Source organism: Zeus faber (assembly GCF_960531495.2).
Source record: "Zeus faber genome assembly, chromosome: 17".
Taxonomy (NCBI): domain Eukaryota; kingdom Metazoa; phylum Chordata; class Actinopteri; order Zeiformes; family Zeidae; genus Zeus; species Zeus faber.
The window spans coordinates 5,530,253-5,546,338 of record NC_137204.1 but is presented as its reverse complement, the minus strand read 5'-3'; the positions used below and the strand labels follow the sequence as shown (position 1 = coordinate 5,546,338).

Here is a 16,086-nt window from a genome sequence, read left to right as displayed (position 1 = left end):
AAGCACACTGCCTGTTATCTCAGCAGCTATCCCATGAACAGTGGGGTATCTGGCATCTAGCAAGAGCTAGGTGTACTTTGAAACCCTTTACAAAGATGATGGTTTGTGTGGTTTTAAGCATTGAAACTCTTGCTGATACAACCTTTCAGAGATAACACATGCAGAGCCAATGGATAAAAATGCATCCGTAGGAATGTATTGGAAAGAAGTAAACCATGTGATTTAGCTATAAGAAACACATAAATAAGCAACAAATGCAATGCTATATTGAAATTGTTTTATTCTAACTGAAATTAGATGAGTCATTTATTTGCTTATGTTCTGACCTTAAACTTGCCTCCTACAATGGCACAATAATGTAAATTAGCATCAAAAGTAATATTTCCTATTATTTGAAATGCTCAAGAGTGTTTTTTGTTGCTTGTGATCGGATAACGAATGAACGTAGGTCAGTGAGAGTAAAGGAATCCAGAACACTCATCAAACGTGGTTGATGATCAACAGGCTGTGGCCCACTGCGATGTGTGTTTTGAGGCCCACTCTTCAGAGGTTATGAACAGGATTCACATTGTCCCCTCGCACCCCACGGCTTCACGCAGTTTGATGGTTCAGTCGGTCTTTCCCTCCTGACACACACACACAGAGGCTCCATTGTGACAGGGAAATATGAGCGGGTCTATCTGCGGGTTTATCTTCCGAATTGTTGAAATTGAGGAAGAAGGAATAGAGGAAGAAGGAATAGAGTGTCTGCTGATGTAAGCAATTCATTTAAGTCACCTCCAGAGCATGATCAGAAAACATTTTGAATGAAAGAGAATAAAATGCATTGGAATTAAATGCTATAGGGAATGAACTCTTGATTAGAGTTTGCATCCTTGTGAGGCCAGTTTAACGACTGAAATCTTATCTGCTCTGGTTGCTACATGCCCAGTGGTCCAAAATACCACCAGAGGCCTGTTGTAACTTTGTTTCTCATCATCAAAGCCTTTCAACTAGAGCTTTGCTAGTCAGCTGTGAACCATGTTAAAACAGCATATGTTTCATGATGAATAGGCCAGATGTCTGGTCAAATTTTATGGTAATTTTTTAAGATAAACCCTAATAGCTATATTTTATCTAGCCATAGCCATTAGTAGGCCACTCGCCCACTTATCCCCCCAGTCAAAAGTGAAATGTGAATATTATCATTATTTAATTTTATTTTTTTACAGGGACATTACACAATTTAAAGGGGAATTGCACCAGAGTTGCGCACAATTAGTTACTGGCCAGGCAGCGCAAACAACACATAGTGTCTTATTTGGCCCATTATTACTTCAAGTATCTGTATGACCCCAATGATGTCATGCAGACTTGTGTACCAACTACGCAATTCTTAGTCAAAATACCCAGGAACAAAATGCCAGCTGAAACGATGCAAAATTTATATATATTTTGTGTGTGTGTGTGTGTGTGTGTGTGTGTGTGTGTGTGTGTGTGTGTGTGTGTGTGTGTGTGTGTGTGTGTGTGTGTGTGTGTGTGTGTGTGTGTATGTATATATGTGTGTATATATATATATATATATATATATATATATATATATAGTAATTTAATGACGGAAACGATAAATATAAAACAATACCGTACATTTATTGGGTATTTAAACTACATCTCTCCGAGTGGACCAGATGCTATGACCTCTTGAACTTGACCTGTGTTTCTGTAAGCCCTCCCTCTCCTCTCACTCAACATCCTCTGATACGCAGCAGTTGTAACGGGTGTGGTTAGGACCCAATTGCAGCACAAAGACAGGCAGGGATATTTGGTAATGTCTTTTATTTGTAGAGCAGACGGAAGACAGGCAGGGGGCAGGCAGGATACATGGTCGGAGCGAGGAAGAGTCGGTAGCGGGGAATCAGTCCGGAGAACGCTGGAGAGTCTGGTGCAAGCATCAAAGACAATCTGGCAATGGGTGACTGGTGAGAGAGGCTTATATAGTGGTAGATTTTAGATCAGGAACAGCTGTGTGCGCAGGTGAATGGAGTTGGATTAATTAGACAGGTAAGGAGAGGGAGGTAGATGAAGGCGGAGATCATGACAGAACCCCCCCCCTCAAGGGACGGCTCCTGACGTCCCAAACACAAAACAAAAAAAAATGAAACCAAAAGTCCATGCAGGTTGGGAGGAGGGGGTCCAGAGGAGGGCTAGTACTCGTCGGAGACCCCGTCCATCTCCTGGTCCTCCACTCAATGGGCCACGTGGTCCTCATCGGAGTACTCGTCGGAGACCCCGTCCATCTCCTCGTCCTCCTCGTCGGAGGAGGGACCCACAGGGTCGACATCATCCGCCTCTGAACCATCGCTGGAGGGTCCAGACAAGAGAGGTGGTGGGGTCTGCGGTCGGGAGGGTTGACCCAGTCTGGAGGGCTGGTCAGGATGGCGCTGATGGAACCTCCTGATGAGGGTGTGGTCCAGAATGTGTCTCACAGGGACCCAGGACCTCTCCTCCGGACCGTAACCCTCCCAATCCACCAGGTACTGCAGGCCTCTCCCACGCCGGCGGGAACGTAGGAGACGGTGGACAGAAAAGACAGGACCCCCGTCAATGAAGCGCGGGGGAGGCGCAAAGGGGACCAGAGCACTCTCCCGGACCGGCTTGACTTTGGACACATGGAAGGTGGGATGGACGCGCATGGACCTGGGGAGCTTGAGCCGCACTGCCACCGGGTTGACGACCTTCTCGATCTTGAACGGGCCGATGAACCGAGGAGCTAGCTTCTTGGATTCCACCTTCAGGGGGAGGTCCCAGGTGGAGAGCCAGACCTTCTGGCCCGGCTGGTACTCCGGGGCCTGGGAGCGGCGACGGTTGGCGGCAGAGGCATTGCGGCCAGCGGCTTGGAGGAGGGCGGCCCGGGCCCAGGTCCTGCGGCAGCGGCGAATGGAGGCCTGGACGGACGGGCAGGAAGCCTCCCTCTCAAGGGCCGGGAACAGAGGCGGTTGGAAGCCGTCGGCGCACTGGAAGGGGGAGAGGCCTGTGGCCGAACTGGTCAGGGTGTTGTGGGCATATTGCACCCACAAAAGCTGCCCGGACCAGGACGACGGGTGTTGTAAAGTCATGCAGCGAAGGGCCGTCTCCATCTCCTGGTTCTTCCGCTCCATTTGGCCGTTGGACTGGGGGTGGTACCCTGAGGACAGGTGGCCCCCAGAAGCGCACAGAAGCGCACAGAAGTCCTTCCAGAAGACAGGCGAACTGGGGACCCCGGTCGGATACAACATCTACCGGGATGCCATGGAGGCGGACGACGTGGTACAATAATAGCTCAGCAGTGCCCTTGGCCGACAGGAGCTTCTGTAGAGGCATGAAGTGAGCCATCTTGCTAAACCAGTCCACCACGGTCAGGATGGTAGTGTTGCCGCTAGACGGTGGCAGACCGGTGATGAGGAACCGGCAGTGGGTTTGTGCTGGTTACAGGTGGGGCAGGCATTGACGAACCCTCGGACGTCCTCACCCAGGGAGGGCCACCAGAAGCGACGCTGGACAACCTCCTTCGTCCGCTTGATCCCCGGGAGCAGGTGAGTCGGGAGTTGTGGGCCCACTGGAGAACCTCGGACCGGAGGTCAGGCAGGACGAACAGACAGTCGGGCAGACATGCACTGGGTCCAGGTTGGTCCTGGGCGGCGGCTCTGACCTTCTCTTCCACCTCCCAGGTGAGTGTGGCAACTAGACGGGAGGACGGTAGAATGGTGTCAGGGTCAGCAGCGTCTTCCTCCTCCTCCTGGAACTGCCGGGACAGGGCGTCAGGTTTGACATTGCGTGATCCCGGCCGATAGGAGAGGGAGAAATTGAACCTGGTTAGGAAGAGCGCCCAACGAGCCTGACAGGAGTTTAGTCTCCTGGCGGACTGGATATACTCCAGGTTATGACTGGATATACTCCAGGTTATTGTGGTCAGTCCATACCAGGAACGGCAGCTGGGTTCCCTCTAGCCAGTGTCGCCACTCCTCCAGGGCCAATTTGACGGCGAGAAGCTCCCTATTCCCGATGTCGTAGTTCCTCTCGGCTTGGGTCAAACGCCTGGAGAAGGCACAGGGATGAAGCTTCTGGTCGGAGGCGGTTCTCTGGGACAGAACAGCTCCGAGTCCCACGTCGGAGGCGTCCACTTCAACCACGAACTGCCGTTCGTGGTCAGGCAATACCAGAATGGGGGCTGAAGTGAACCGTGCCTTCAGGGCCAGGAAGGTGTCGTTGGCAGCGGATGGACCACAGAAACGGCACCTTGGAGGAGGTTAGGGCTATGAGGGTGGCAGCCACTGTGCTGTAGCCTCGGATGAACCTCCGATAGAAGTTGGCAAAACAAAGGAAGTGCCGGAGTTGTTTGCAGGTGTCCGGGGCGGGCCAGGTGGTGACAGCGGAAACCTTGGTGGAGTCCATCTGGATGGTCCTCCTCCCTACGACATACCCCAGGAAGGAGACGGAGGGGACATGAAACTCACACTTCTCCGCCTTCACAAAGAGTGAGTTTTCCAGGAGGCGCTGCAGGACCGTCTGGACGTGGTGGAAGTGCTCAGCTTGGGATCGGGAGAAGGTCAGGATGTCGTTGAGGTACACGAAGACGAATTTGTTGAGCATGTCCCTGAGCACGTCATTGACCAGGGCCTGGAAGACGGCGGGGGCGTTGGTGAGACCAAAGGGCATCACCAGGTATTCGTAGTGACCGGAGGGAGTGTTGAACGCCGTCTTCCATTCGTCCCCCTCTCGAACCCGGACCAGATGGTAGGCGTTGCGTAGGTCGAGCTTGGTGAACACTGTGGCCCCCTCCAGGAGTTCGAAGGCTGATGAGATGAGGGGCAGGGGATTGCGGTTCTTGACCGTAATGTCGTTGAGACCGCGATAGTCAATACAGGGGCGAAGCGACTTGTCCTTCTCCTCCACGAAGAAGAAGCCAGCCCCCGCCGGGGATGAGGAGGGACGGATGATGCCTGCCGTCAGGGCCTCGTTAATATAGGTGTCCATGGCCTCTCTCTCCGGGGCAGACAGGGAGTACAGGCGGCACTCGGGGGGGGTGGAGCCGGGCTGGAGGTCGATGGCAATATCAGAGAGCTGGTGGGTGGCTGAGGTGCGGCGGGTTGCTTAAGGCAGACCTGATGGCACGCAGGACTCCATCCCTGAATAGCCCCTGTGGTCCAGTCGAGGTGTGGGTTGTGACGCCGGAGCCAGGGGAACCCCAGGAGGAGAGGGTGACGAGGTGAGTGCAGGATACAGAACTGTATCATCTCGTGGTGGTTGCCGGACAGGAGCATGCGGATGGGCACCGTCTGATGGGTGACTGTCCCCAGGAGGCGGCCATCCAGGGCAGTGGCAGGAACAGGAGAAGGCAGGAGAACTCGACCAACACCCAGCTGCCGTGCTAGGTTATCGTAGATGATGTTAACATCGGAACCAGAGTCAATAAGTATGGCGAGGGAATGTGAGCATTGGGGCAGCAGCAGCCGAGCCTGACACAGGGGGCGTAGGTTGGAGGAGGGTTTGGAGGTGTGGCTCACCAGGACCTCCTCCCTCACTGGTGAGTCCGGCCTTTTACCAGACACCCGGGGATGTAGTGTCCAGCTAGACCACAGTAGAGACAAAGGTTCCCCACCCAGCGTCTCTCCTTCTCCTCTGAGGTGAGGCTGGCCCGGCCAACCTGCATGGGAGGGGCCTCGCTCGTAGGTTGATGGGCCGGAAGAGCTGGCGGCCCGGAGGAACCTGGGAGACGGGTTGCTGGGCGGCGCTCCACTTGCCTCTGACGCCTCTCTCGCTGCCGGGCCTGGATGCGTCGGACGATACGGGAAGCAAGCTCAATGATACCATCGAGAGAGGTGGGCAGGTCGTGGGAAACTAGCTCTTCCTTCACGTACTCTGCTAATCCCATCAGGAATGCGTCAATCTGGGCTGCCGGGTTCCACTCGCTCAGTCGAGCCTGTGTGTGGAAGTCGATCACGTAATCGACCCGGGACCCTTGACTGAGCCCCAGGAGACCACCAGCAGCATCGGGAGCCCGTGATGTCACCCCGAACACCTTGCGGAGCTCGGCGGCGAAGGCGTGGAAGGAGGAGCAGGCTGGTGTGCGTCGTTCCCACTCGGCCATTCCCCACAGCCGAGCACGGGCCTTCATGTGATTTACGGCGAACGCCACGCTGGCATCCTCGGAAGCGAAGGTGTGGGGCTGCAGAGCGAAGAGGATGGAATAGTTTGTGATGAACGGACTACAGCCGTCTGCGCTCCGGCGTAGCGTTCTGGAACCCCCACCCGGGGCTCCAGGGGGTACCCAGGCTGGGCCGGTGCTGGTGGAGGTGGGTCCGGGGAAGCGGGCGGCGGGATGAACTGACCGAGAGCAATGGCAAGCTGCTGGACCTGGGCGGCTAGCGTGGTGAGCCCTTGCTCCTGGTTAGCCGCTGCTAGCCGAGCGTCCACAGAGGTGGAGGCTAGGACAGCCTCCTGGTGTTGGAGCTGTGACTCCACCCTTCCCAGGCGTGCCAGCGACTCAGGGTTGTGTGCTGGGTCCATTGTTGGCCAGATTGTACTGTAACGGGTGTGGTTAGGACCCAATTGCAGCACAAAGACAGGCAGGGATATTTGGTAATGTCTTTTATTTGTAGAGCAGACAGAAGACAGGCAGGGGGCAGGCAGGATACGTCATCGGGGACAGGCAGGTTCGATAATGAGGAGTGCAGAGTACAGACAGAAGACGGCGGGGGGGGGGGGCAGGCAGGATACATGGTCGGAGCGAGGCAGAGTCGGTAGCGGGGAATCAGTCCGGAGAACGCTGGAGAGTCTGGTGCAAGCATCGAAGACAATCTAGAAATGGGTGACTCGTGAGAGAGGCTTATATAGTGGTAGATTTCAGATCGGGAACAGCTGTGTGCGCAGGTGAATGGAGTTGGATTAATGAGACAGGAGAGGGAGGGGAAGGTAGATGAAGGTGGAGATCATGACAGCAGTACTTTATTATCCACTGAGGTGTAACGCTGCATTGTGAGGTAAAATGGGAAGTGAGAGATAAAGCACAAAAACGTGACCGTAGTGTTGACATTTAAAACGTGAGATGCACCAATCGATTGGCCTGTGACCGGATTTGGCCGGTTTTCTCCAGCCGTTCAGGGTCAGATATATTTTTAGATTCTGTGCCGGTCAAATTTACACGCCCTATACTGTGCTCATGTACCTGAAACCATTGTAATGCAGTGTAGTTCCGTGGTTGAGGCTCAAAAAGAGAGCTAAAGAGTGAGTCTCTGCTGTTTAGAGGTAAACAAAGAGGATTAAAGCAATTATTTATTTATCGCCTGGCAACATTCTTAATTCTGCAGACTTGAGTATCTATCACTGTCACAGCGGAGCCCCGCTTGTGATGAGGAGTTTCTCTTTTTTGAGACTTGGTTCTCGACGAGTCGTTCGATTTAATTCACTTAGTTTGACACACAGTGAGCAAAGGAGGACTTCCAGTGTACCAGAGTGAGAAGAGTCGGCCATTTATTTTAGTTGTTTATTTTTTTGTAATGATTGCAATTTATTTGCAATTGCAAATTTACCAAATAAATGTATATTTGCACTTAGTGAAAGATACTTTCATTTTAAGTTTGAATTGGACATTTCCATGTTAGTTATATGTTGGGTCCTACTAACACTCAGTGGGAGTTTCAGGTTGAATTATACTGAAACTTGGTGACAGTCCCATATTCAATTTTATTGGAACTCTGTGACAGTTTCATGTTATATTATTGTTCCATAGTAAATAATGAACTATAATAAACAGTGTCAAAATCAGCAACCTTACTATCGTGGTAACTAAAAATTGCAGCAGTAGTCCGTATGTGCAGCTGTCACGTAAGCGTGATCAGATCACGGGATGTATTTGTCATCGATGTACAACAGATCAGAAATCGGAATCTGCAGGTCAGACATTAAAAAATCTGAAATAGGAATCAGCCAAGAAAATTGCAATTAGTGCATCTCTAGTTGGTAAACATGTTCAGTAACTTTACAAGATGATGCATTTCAAGGAGTATATCCTAATGATATGAATTTGTGTACTGTATATAGTTAAGACGGCTACGTTGTGAATAAGAATGGAGTCATTTAGCTGCAGTAACTTAAATGCCACAGAGACTCCCTGTAACACTTTTGGGGTACTCAAAATATTTTCCTAGGGTTGGCAGGTCTGCCCCAGCTGTCTCTCCATCTTTTGTCCGCTTCCCTCTGACACGCGCACACACACACACACACACACCTGCCACCATCAGCTGTTTGTTATTCGCCGTGTGTGCGTGCGTGCATGTGAGTTCATCCAAAAGTCATTACATTTGCTGACAAATAAAAGGAGTTCTGGCAATTTATTGTAATGAGAACATTGTAACGACCATTTATGACTCTCCTCCTGTCGCTTGTGTTGCAGATAAATACTCTGAATTCGACCTGAATGACCAAGGAGAGATTGGTAGGTAACAGCCACGTCTGAAACACTCCAGTCAAAACAATTGTCCCTGATAAACAGTCTTGTGTTTAGTTGCAATATTAGCAAACTGCAATTAAGACTGTGTGTGTAGCATGAAAGCATGGACAGGCTCATATGTCACCCATGATAAAATGAGAACGTAGTCCAGAAGCAGTGCAAAGCATGTTATCTGTTACCGGGTGTGAACAAAATAGTACTTTACACTTTATGGGCTGTTTAACCACCAATGACTATTTTCTGAAAGCTGTTTTCCTCACATTTATGCTCTTGTGTCACCGCGATGCCCTGGCAGATATCATGGGCCTGAAGCAGATGATGGAGAAGCTGGGTGTTCCCAAAACCCACCTAGAGGTGAAGAAGATGATCCAGGAGGTGACTGGAGGCACAAGCAACACGATCAACTACAGAGACTTTGTGAGGATGATGCTGGGAAAGCGCTCGGCCGTCCTCAAACTGTGAGTAGACCTGCACGGGTGTTTTCTGAACAGATACCTGGGATTGGAGTCAATAGGTGGTCTTAAGATAAATTTGGAGACATTTCTTAAAAGAAAATTCTAAATTGAAATTCCGCGATATTTTCTTACAAACTTCTTGAGTTTCTTTTTGAAGATCTTTTTTTAATGTTCCATCAGGCACACTGCGGTCCAATATATGTAACTTATTTACAGGAAAACTAACACAATTATGAACCAAGATGAATATTAGCCCAAAAATTGTTTCAAATAACTAACATTAACATTATTTTGTTTATGTATGTTATGTTATTTTATTTTATCATTATGAATTCTATTGGGTGTGTACATGGTGCTGGCACGGTGGCTAATATGGCTTTTTCCTGTTATAATCTCATATTATAATAACGAGTATAAATATAGCTGCAGACAGAAATACACAGGGTCAATTATCGACAAGATTACAAATTTTCGAGTTCCCATGGAATGTAGAATTAGTTTGTGCTGCCACTCGGCTTTACATCAGCAATACGTCTAAAATGAGTTAAAATTTTCGAGTTTGCTTTGAATGCAGCATCGGCTGACATAATGATGCGGTGACGCAAGTTTTATGAATCCTGGTGACATGCAGAATTACTAATTCAAGCTGATACACTTGTTGCGTGTAATAACTTTATCCCAAAAATTAGAAGCTGTCTCTTACCTGTAGTCCACAGAGTGCTGCCTCACGGTGTCTCTGTGGAAGGAAATCCCTCTGTATGGCAGTTCCCAACAACACGGTTTAAGCGAACTCCATGTGTGAGGAGACTGTTTTCGACTCTTACAGTTTGTATGTTACGACTGGCTCGAAGTTTTAGAGATGTTGTTGATGATGTTGGATGTGAACAGAATGTGTTTATATTTACAAAAAGGCCAAAAGAGATAAAATATCACACAAAACGCCCCAACGTCAAGCAGGTAAGGAGATACACACGCTCTCTCGCACATTGTGCATTCGTAGCCACAACCTGGACATACTGTATGTAGCAAATTTGAGGATGATGTCATAAAGCATCTTACTCCACAAAATCCTCTCACTCCACCACCCAATTGGAAGTTTTAGAACCTCGGCATGTCGGCGATGCACAAATGTTCGGTTACTTCCGGTCAAATTTCATCATTTTTTCACAATTTCTGCTCCCCATGTTTAAATTGCTGTTTTGGGAAGACCCACCGCGTCAGCTCCAGGGGGCCTCATCTCCGCTGTGTGCTGCCGAGCGGAGGAAGCACCAGCGCTCCTGCTGTACATTTGGTTTGTGTCACAAGGTTGTTTCTCTGCTCTGTACAATTGGCTGTTCATGTCACGTGTTTGTAGTGACGTATATACGGAGATTTGCGATAGTAGTTGAACTTGGGTAATTTTAGTGGTGACTTTTTTACTTGAATTACATTTTCAATAAGTTATGTGTCCATGAAATGTGAAAAATGTTGTGGTGTTTCTGTTAGTAATAACCATTGCACGACTTCTGTTATTCCGACGTTAGCTGGATCTTGAACACATCACTCAGTCGCAAATTTCAGTGGATTCGATTTGGTCACGAGTATTTGTGGACTACTTTTTTCATATTTTTCGTGAATCCAGCAAAGTAATGGGGACCACGGAGATAAAAAATAAATTAAACGGATCTATAGACATCTACCAAGTAAGAATGTACATAAATATATACGTAAATGCAAAGTTTATAATCTCTAACCACTACAGAGCGACAAAGTCTACGCCGCACACTGGACATAGTCCGAATGGACATTCTTAATCAGAATTGGTATATTTATAGTAAATAATATGATGATGTCATAAAGCGTCTTACTGTAAATCTCATCTCGTTCATTTTGCTTATGTATAGAGCCATGTCAGTCAATCAGGACCAGCTATATATTTGGGGTCAAAGTTGTTCGGTTTTCCCCTAATATCTGCTCCATATGTGAATCAATTTGGATGAAATTTCAACCGAGTCCTTCAGGCAAGTTGAGCCCAAATCACTCGCACCACTCCTGCCCCACAGACCCTGTTCCGGTGGAGTGTTGTTGAGAGTAGGATTGGTGTGCGAGTGTATGTGTTCTAAACTAATATGAGTGGGATTAAAATTTTGGGACGGACGAGAAGCACGCTGGGGCAGGAGAGTGACAGGCAAGGTGGCAGCTGCCCGTCGCATCCCCACCCACATAGCTTGCACCCCACCCATCCCGCATGTTTTGGGGGTTTTTAGCTGTAGCGCATCCTTTCTGCTCGGCATAGCCGCCTGGACCCGCCATGAGACAACACATAATCCCAAATAACACTAATCGGTAGGAAACGCCTAACTTCTCCTCTGACTCCTTAGTCTGATTTCCATTTTTTTGCCACATGTATCGACTCATATCCCCGCCCCCCCCTTCCCGCTCCCACGGGGTTTGATAGGATGTACCGCCTCATTTAATCCTCTGGAGTCCCTGCTGAATTCAGAGAAGCGTTTTATCTAAATATAATCAACTTAACACACTCTTACTCCAAAGTGGTTGATATATCTACTCGAAGGAAAATCACAGCTACATTGATATGCCATCAATAGTTTGGTCAGTATTATGATGCAGCTTTTAGATCTAAAACACACAAGATATAAAGAGTATGTTTTTGTATTTTGTGTTGCCGCCAGAAATGTTGTTAGGATTTACTGATGAACTGTTTTGTCAACACAAAAGTTGTTCATCAAGGTCTTGGGTATATAATGAACTCAAAATAGTTGATCAAATCTGATGTCTAAATAGGTAAAAACAAGGTTTTATCACAACTGCTCACAACTTTATTTCAGTTGACCCAAAGTGTGAGAGGAGCCATTAACGAATGACCTGAAAATTCATGATCCCCTGGTGGGGGCCATTAGAGGTGGCGATCTGCAGCAGGCTGGGCCCTCTCTCTGTCAGACTCTCAGACAAAGGAATGAAGCTGTAGGCTAGTGGGAGTGGGGCAATGCAAGAAATGTAAGAAATGTTTGTAATTTTGAAAGATTTATTGAAAACATCACACAAACTATATACAAGAACTCCAAAAAAATGGTCTTAGGTTATAGGTGAGAAGAGCAACTTTACAACTAACAGTCACGTTCAAGTCAATGAAAATTTGAATTCATGAACAAAATATATATAGTATAGAGAGGAGTAAGAGCATGCGCTCTTGGCCTGCTAACTGGTGTAGGTGCAAGATGATTTTCTGTTGCAGCTTGTAGAGGTGCTCTCATGCTGTAAAAACAAATTTAAAAAAGTGTAAGGAAATGTGATATTTACATCATCATAGATATCTCTACAGACTACATACATCACACCTTGCAGGGGAACGCCACATATTACATACAGCTCACCAGCTTATAGACTGCACACACACACACACACACACACACACACACACACACAGTGCAAATTCATCGGAAACATACCTTCGTCTAGCAATACTGCTGGCTGTTGTGTGGCAACTTGGAGTGGGAATGTGTTTGTGACTAACCATAAGTAAAACAAAAAGCTTGGCTAGGGTTAAGTGGAGAGGAGAGCAGAACTGCATAATGGCTGCTTGCTACTGTTCGCAGCTATTGCCTGGACGTGCTGTACAATGCTAAGCTTGCTTAGCAAAAGAAAAAATCCAATCTCTTTACCCTGTAGCTACCGCCAGTAATGCCTGTAACGTTAGCTAACTTGACAGTGTTATTGTCCCGACAAACAGGATTCCATGAACGGTCTCTAGCTAGCTTAGCTAGCTACTCATTCACCTAGTACTCTGGCTAGCTAATGTTAGTAAATAGGTGTACAAGATGCAGAAATCATTTCAATGTTAGCTTGTGCTAGTAAAAAAAATGTTACTTACTCATAGTCAGGTATTGGGTCCTCAGCTGGGTCAATTTTTGATTCAGTCTTTCTTCTTTCTTCCTCATTATCAGGACATGAGGATTGTTTGAGTGACACTGAGGGAATGGAGACTTCCTTAATGTGTTTTTTATGTCCGTGCTTAAGAAATAAACCCCATAAACCTTCATAATCCCTGTTTATATATTGATTTGTGTATTAACTTATTTTCTGAATAGAGTGATGTAGCTTTCCCGTCATTTCTCACTATACTTGTGTGTCCTTAGTTTAGTGTATAGAACACATTGCCCCTACAAAGGTCTCATAGTCCCATTCTATTCACATTTCTCCCAATAGAGGACAGAGAGGGTGAAGTACAGTGCTCTACCAGAATTTTGGCAGAAGAACAATTAATCTAATGGAAACCATTTGGGTCAGTCTTGATAATCATGTGCCTGCTCAGAATAAAGTAAAAAATAATTGTATGTAATTTTTTAGTCTGACTTAGTCTGATTTACATTGCTTTATAATTTGTAAAGTATTGTTATTGTTTGGATTTCTATTTTCATTCTCTTTGGCATTTTTCGGGCTAAATGTGTCTGGAACAGGACGACCGCTGCCGCTACCGACGTGGTTGATGTGTTGTTAGAACTGGGATGTCACAGACATGTCGTGGTTGAAGTTTCATGCAAGTCGATCCAGATACGAAGCAGGAATTGGTTAAAAAACTATTGAATTTGACACGTAGCTGAACGTTGGTGCATCACAAGACACGCCAACGTTCAAAAACTTCCGGTTGGGTGTTGGAGTATGATGAGTTTTTGGAGTACGACGCTTTGTGACATCATTATCCAATTCTCTATAAATGTGCAGGTTGTGACGGTTTTATTTATTAATTTATTTGTTTATTTGTTTATTTATTTTTTGAGAGCCACCACCAATCCCCCTCTTTCGAGAACTATTTATCATGTTTGGGTCTATAAACAACTGATCACTACTCCAAGAGGGGGAGAATCACCACGCCTAGACAAATAAACATAGAAACAAACATCATTTACACAAAAACATGTATTGAAAAAGAGTGAATTAGGTGAATTAGCTACAACTGTTCATGTGGCCTCTTCCTGTCATAATTATGGCAGTAAATGAGGGAACCAGGAGGGTGCTGGGGTGCACTTGAAGCAGGTGTGTGTGTGTGTGTGTGTGTGTGTGTGTGTGTGTGTGTGTGTGTGTGTGTGTGTGTGTGTGTGTGTGTGTGTGTGTGTGTGTGTGTGTGTGTGTGTGTGTGTGTGTGTGTGTGTGTGTGTGTGTCCTCTGAGGGAGCAATCGGGGCGTAATTTGCACACATTGTCCACCAGCGAGTGTACATGACTTATCCCCATTGGTACTGGTGTAGAAGGTCGGTATTATGTCGCGGCGCCTCCAAGCAGGGGAAGGCCCCCCAACTCCACAGCCCTGTGGACACCACTCGGCTGCAGGAAATCCCCGGGTAAGCCAGAGGGTCGTGGAGAAACCCCCCATGCCCAGCCCAGAGGAGCATGACCCAGTCCCAGGGAGCACGAGGAGACCCCGCACCCCAGGGGCACACACATACAACCAACCCCACGGGCGAGCCGGCAGGACCCCCATGCCCCACATAAGGGGGAGGCCCGCCCCACCGCAGCGCAGTGCCCCAGCGCGGGGCACCTCGATGTTGCACCCCCGGCGATGCCGGCAGGCCGCCAGGTATACAGGCCCTCCACCACCCCAGCAGTTAAAATTGCAGGATTGGGGGTGCGAGTCCTTCAGGCAAGGCACGGTGGATTGGTGCATTGCACTGCTGCCTCACAGCAAGAAGGTCCAGAGTTCGATTCCCGCCTGGGGCGCTGTTGGCGGGTTATCTCCCAAATAGGAGCCTTTCTGTGTGGAGTTTGCATGTTCTCCCCGTGCTCACATGGGGTTTCCTCCACCTCACGTCAGTAAGGACCCCTACCAAAAACATGCACCCATCATCGTCTGACCAGCGATGGACACTTATCACCTGGTCCCCGGGCGCGTCCACGTATGCTGCCCACTGCTCCTGGCTGTGGCCCCGGAGGAAGGACAAGTCAGGATGGGTTAAATGCAGAGGCCTCATTTCACCGGCCACCATCAAAAGCATGTGCGTGTGTGTGTGTGTGTGTGTGTGTGTGTGTGTGTGTGCAAGCATGTGTTGTAGTGTGGTGTGCTGTGTGACCAATAAAGATTGTTCTTCTTCAAGTCGAACTCGCATCCCTTCTGTCCTGCAGACCCTGGTCCAATGGAGTGTTGTTCAGAGTAGGATTGGTTGTCCAGTGTATGTGTTCTAAGCTAATGTGAGTGGGATTAAAATTTTGGGACGGATGAGAAGCACACTTGGGCAGGAGCGTGACAGGCAAGATGGCAGCTGCCCACCGCAGCCCCACCCACATAGCCTGCACCGCGTCCATCCCGCGAGCCCTAGGCCCATTGTGTGGTGTATGTGCTGAGTATGAGTTTTGGCACTGGGAGAGATAGGCGAGTCGCGACCGGATCGATCCAGGGGCGCAGCAGGCCGGGGAGCAACCACGCAGACCCCCTCCCCCCGGACCCAACTGCGCCCCAGTGCGCCCACCTCCCGTACCTGGTGGCAGCCAACCTACAGCGATCAGCCAAGGGCGCAGAGCGTCCGCCATGCGCCTCCGCCATGTCGGGCAGCTCCGCGCACCCATCAGGTCCCTGGTTAGCCCCCAGCCGCAGAGCATGCGGACAACAGAACAGAGGGCGGCAGACAGCACCCCCACCCACAGCCCGACCCCCCAGCGATGAGCGCCCCGTGCACCGAGAGTGTCAGAGGGCAGGTACCTCGGCAGCCCGGTGTGATGACAGGAGACCACCCCCACAAAGAAGGCCACATGGTGAGCCCCGCGCCTAGCACAGCCAGCCAGGTTCAGGACTCAGGTTGACAGGACCAGACAGAATGCCTAACCAGAATCCACAACCACGTAAGGTTATGACTGTGCGTGTGTTTGTGTGTGTATTGTCTTACCTGCTTGACGTCGGTGGGGCGTTTTATTTGAAATTTTATTCTTTTGCCCTTTTTGTAAATTTTAACGCATTCTGTTCACCTCGTATGCCATAGTTCAAGTTCAAGTTCAAGAGGTTATTTGTCACATACATATACATACGGTCATACATATATGCAGTGAAATGTCATGACACCCGGTGATTACGCACAATAAGCTTTATAAGCTGTAAAAATACTGAAATGTGCGTAATCGACACAAGGTGCTCACGCAGGCACACTACACGACATTCAAGGTCGTGAGATCGCTGTAC

At 48.6% G+C, this 16,086-nt stretch overlaps 1 protein-coding gene across 1 annotated transcript in view; it reads left to right on the top strand.

The window, feature by feature from the left end:
* The window catches only part of aif1l (allograft inflammatory factor 1-like), a 31,667-nt gene that overhangs the window by 10,352 nt on the left and 5,229 nt on the right, over positions 1 to 16,086 (top strand). The window contains exons 4-5 of the mRNA XM_080017370.1: positions 8,411 to 8,452; positions 8,763 to 8,925. Coding sequence (XP_079873496.1) covers positions 8,411 to 8,452; positions 8,763 to 8,925 — 205 coding nt within the window. The remainder of the gene's footprint in view (positions 1 to 8,410; positions 8,453 to 8,762; positions 8,926 to 16,086) is intronic.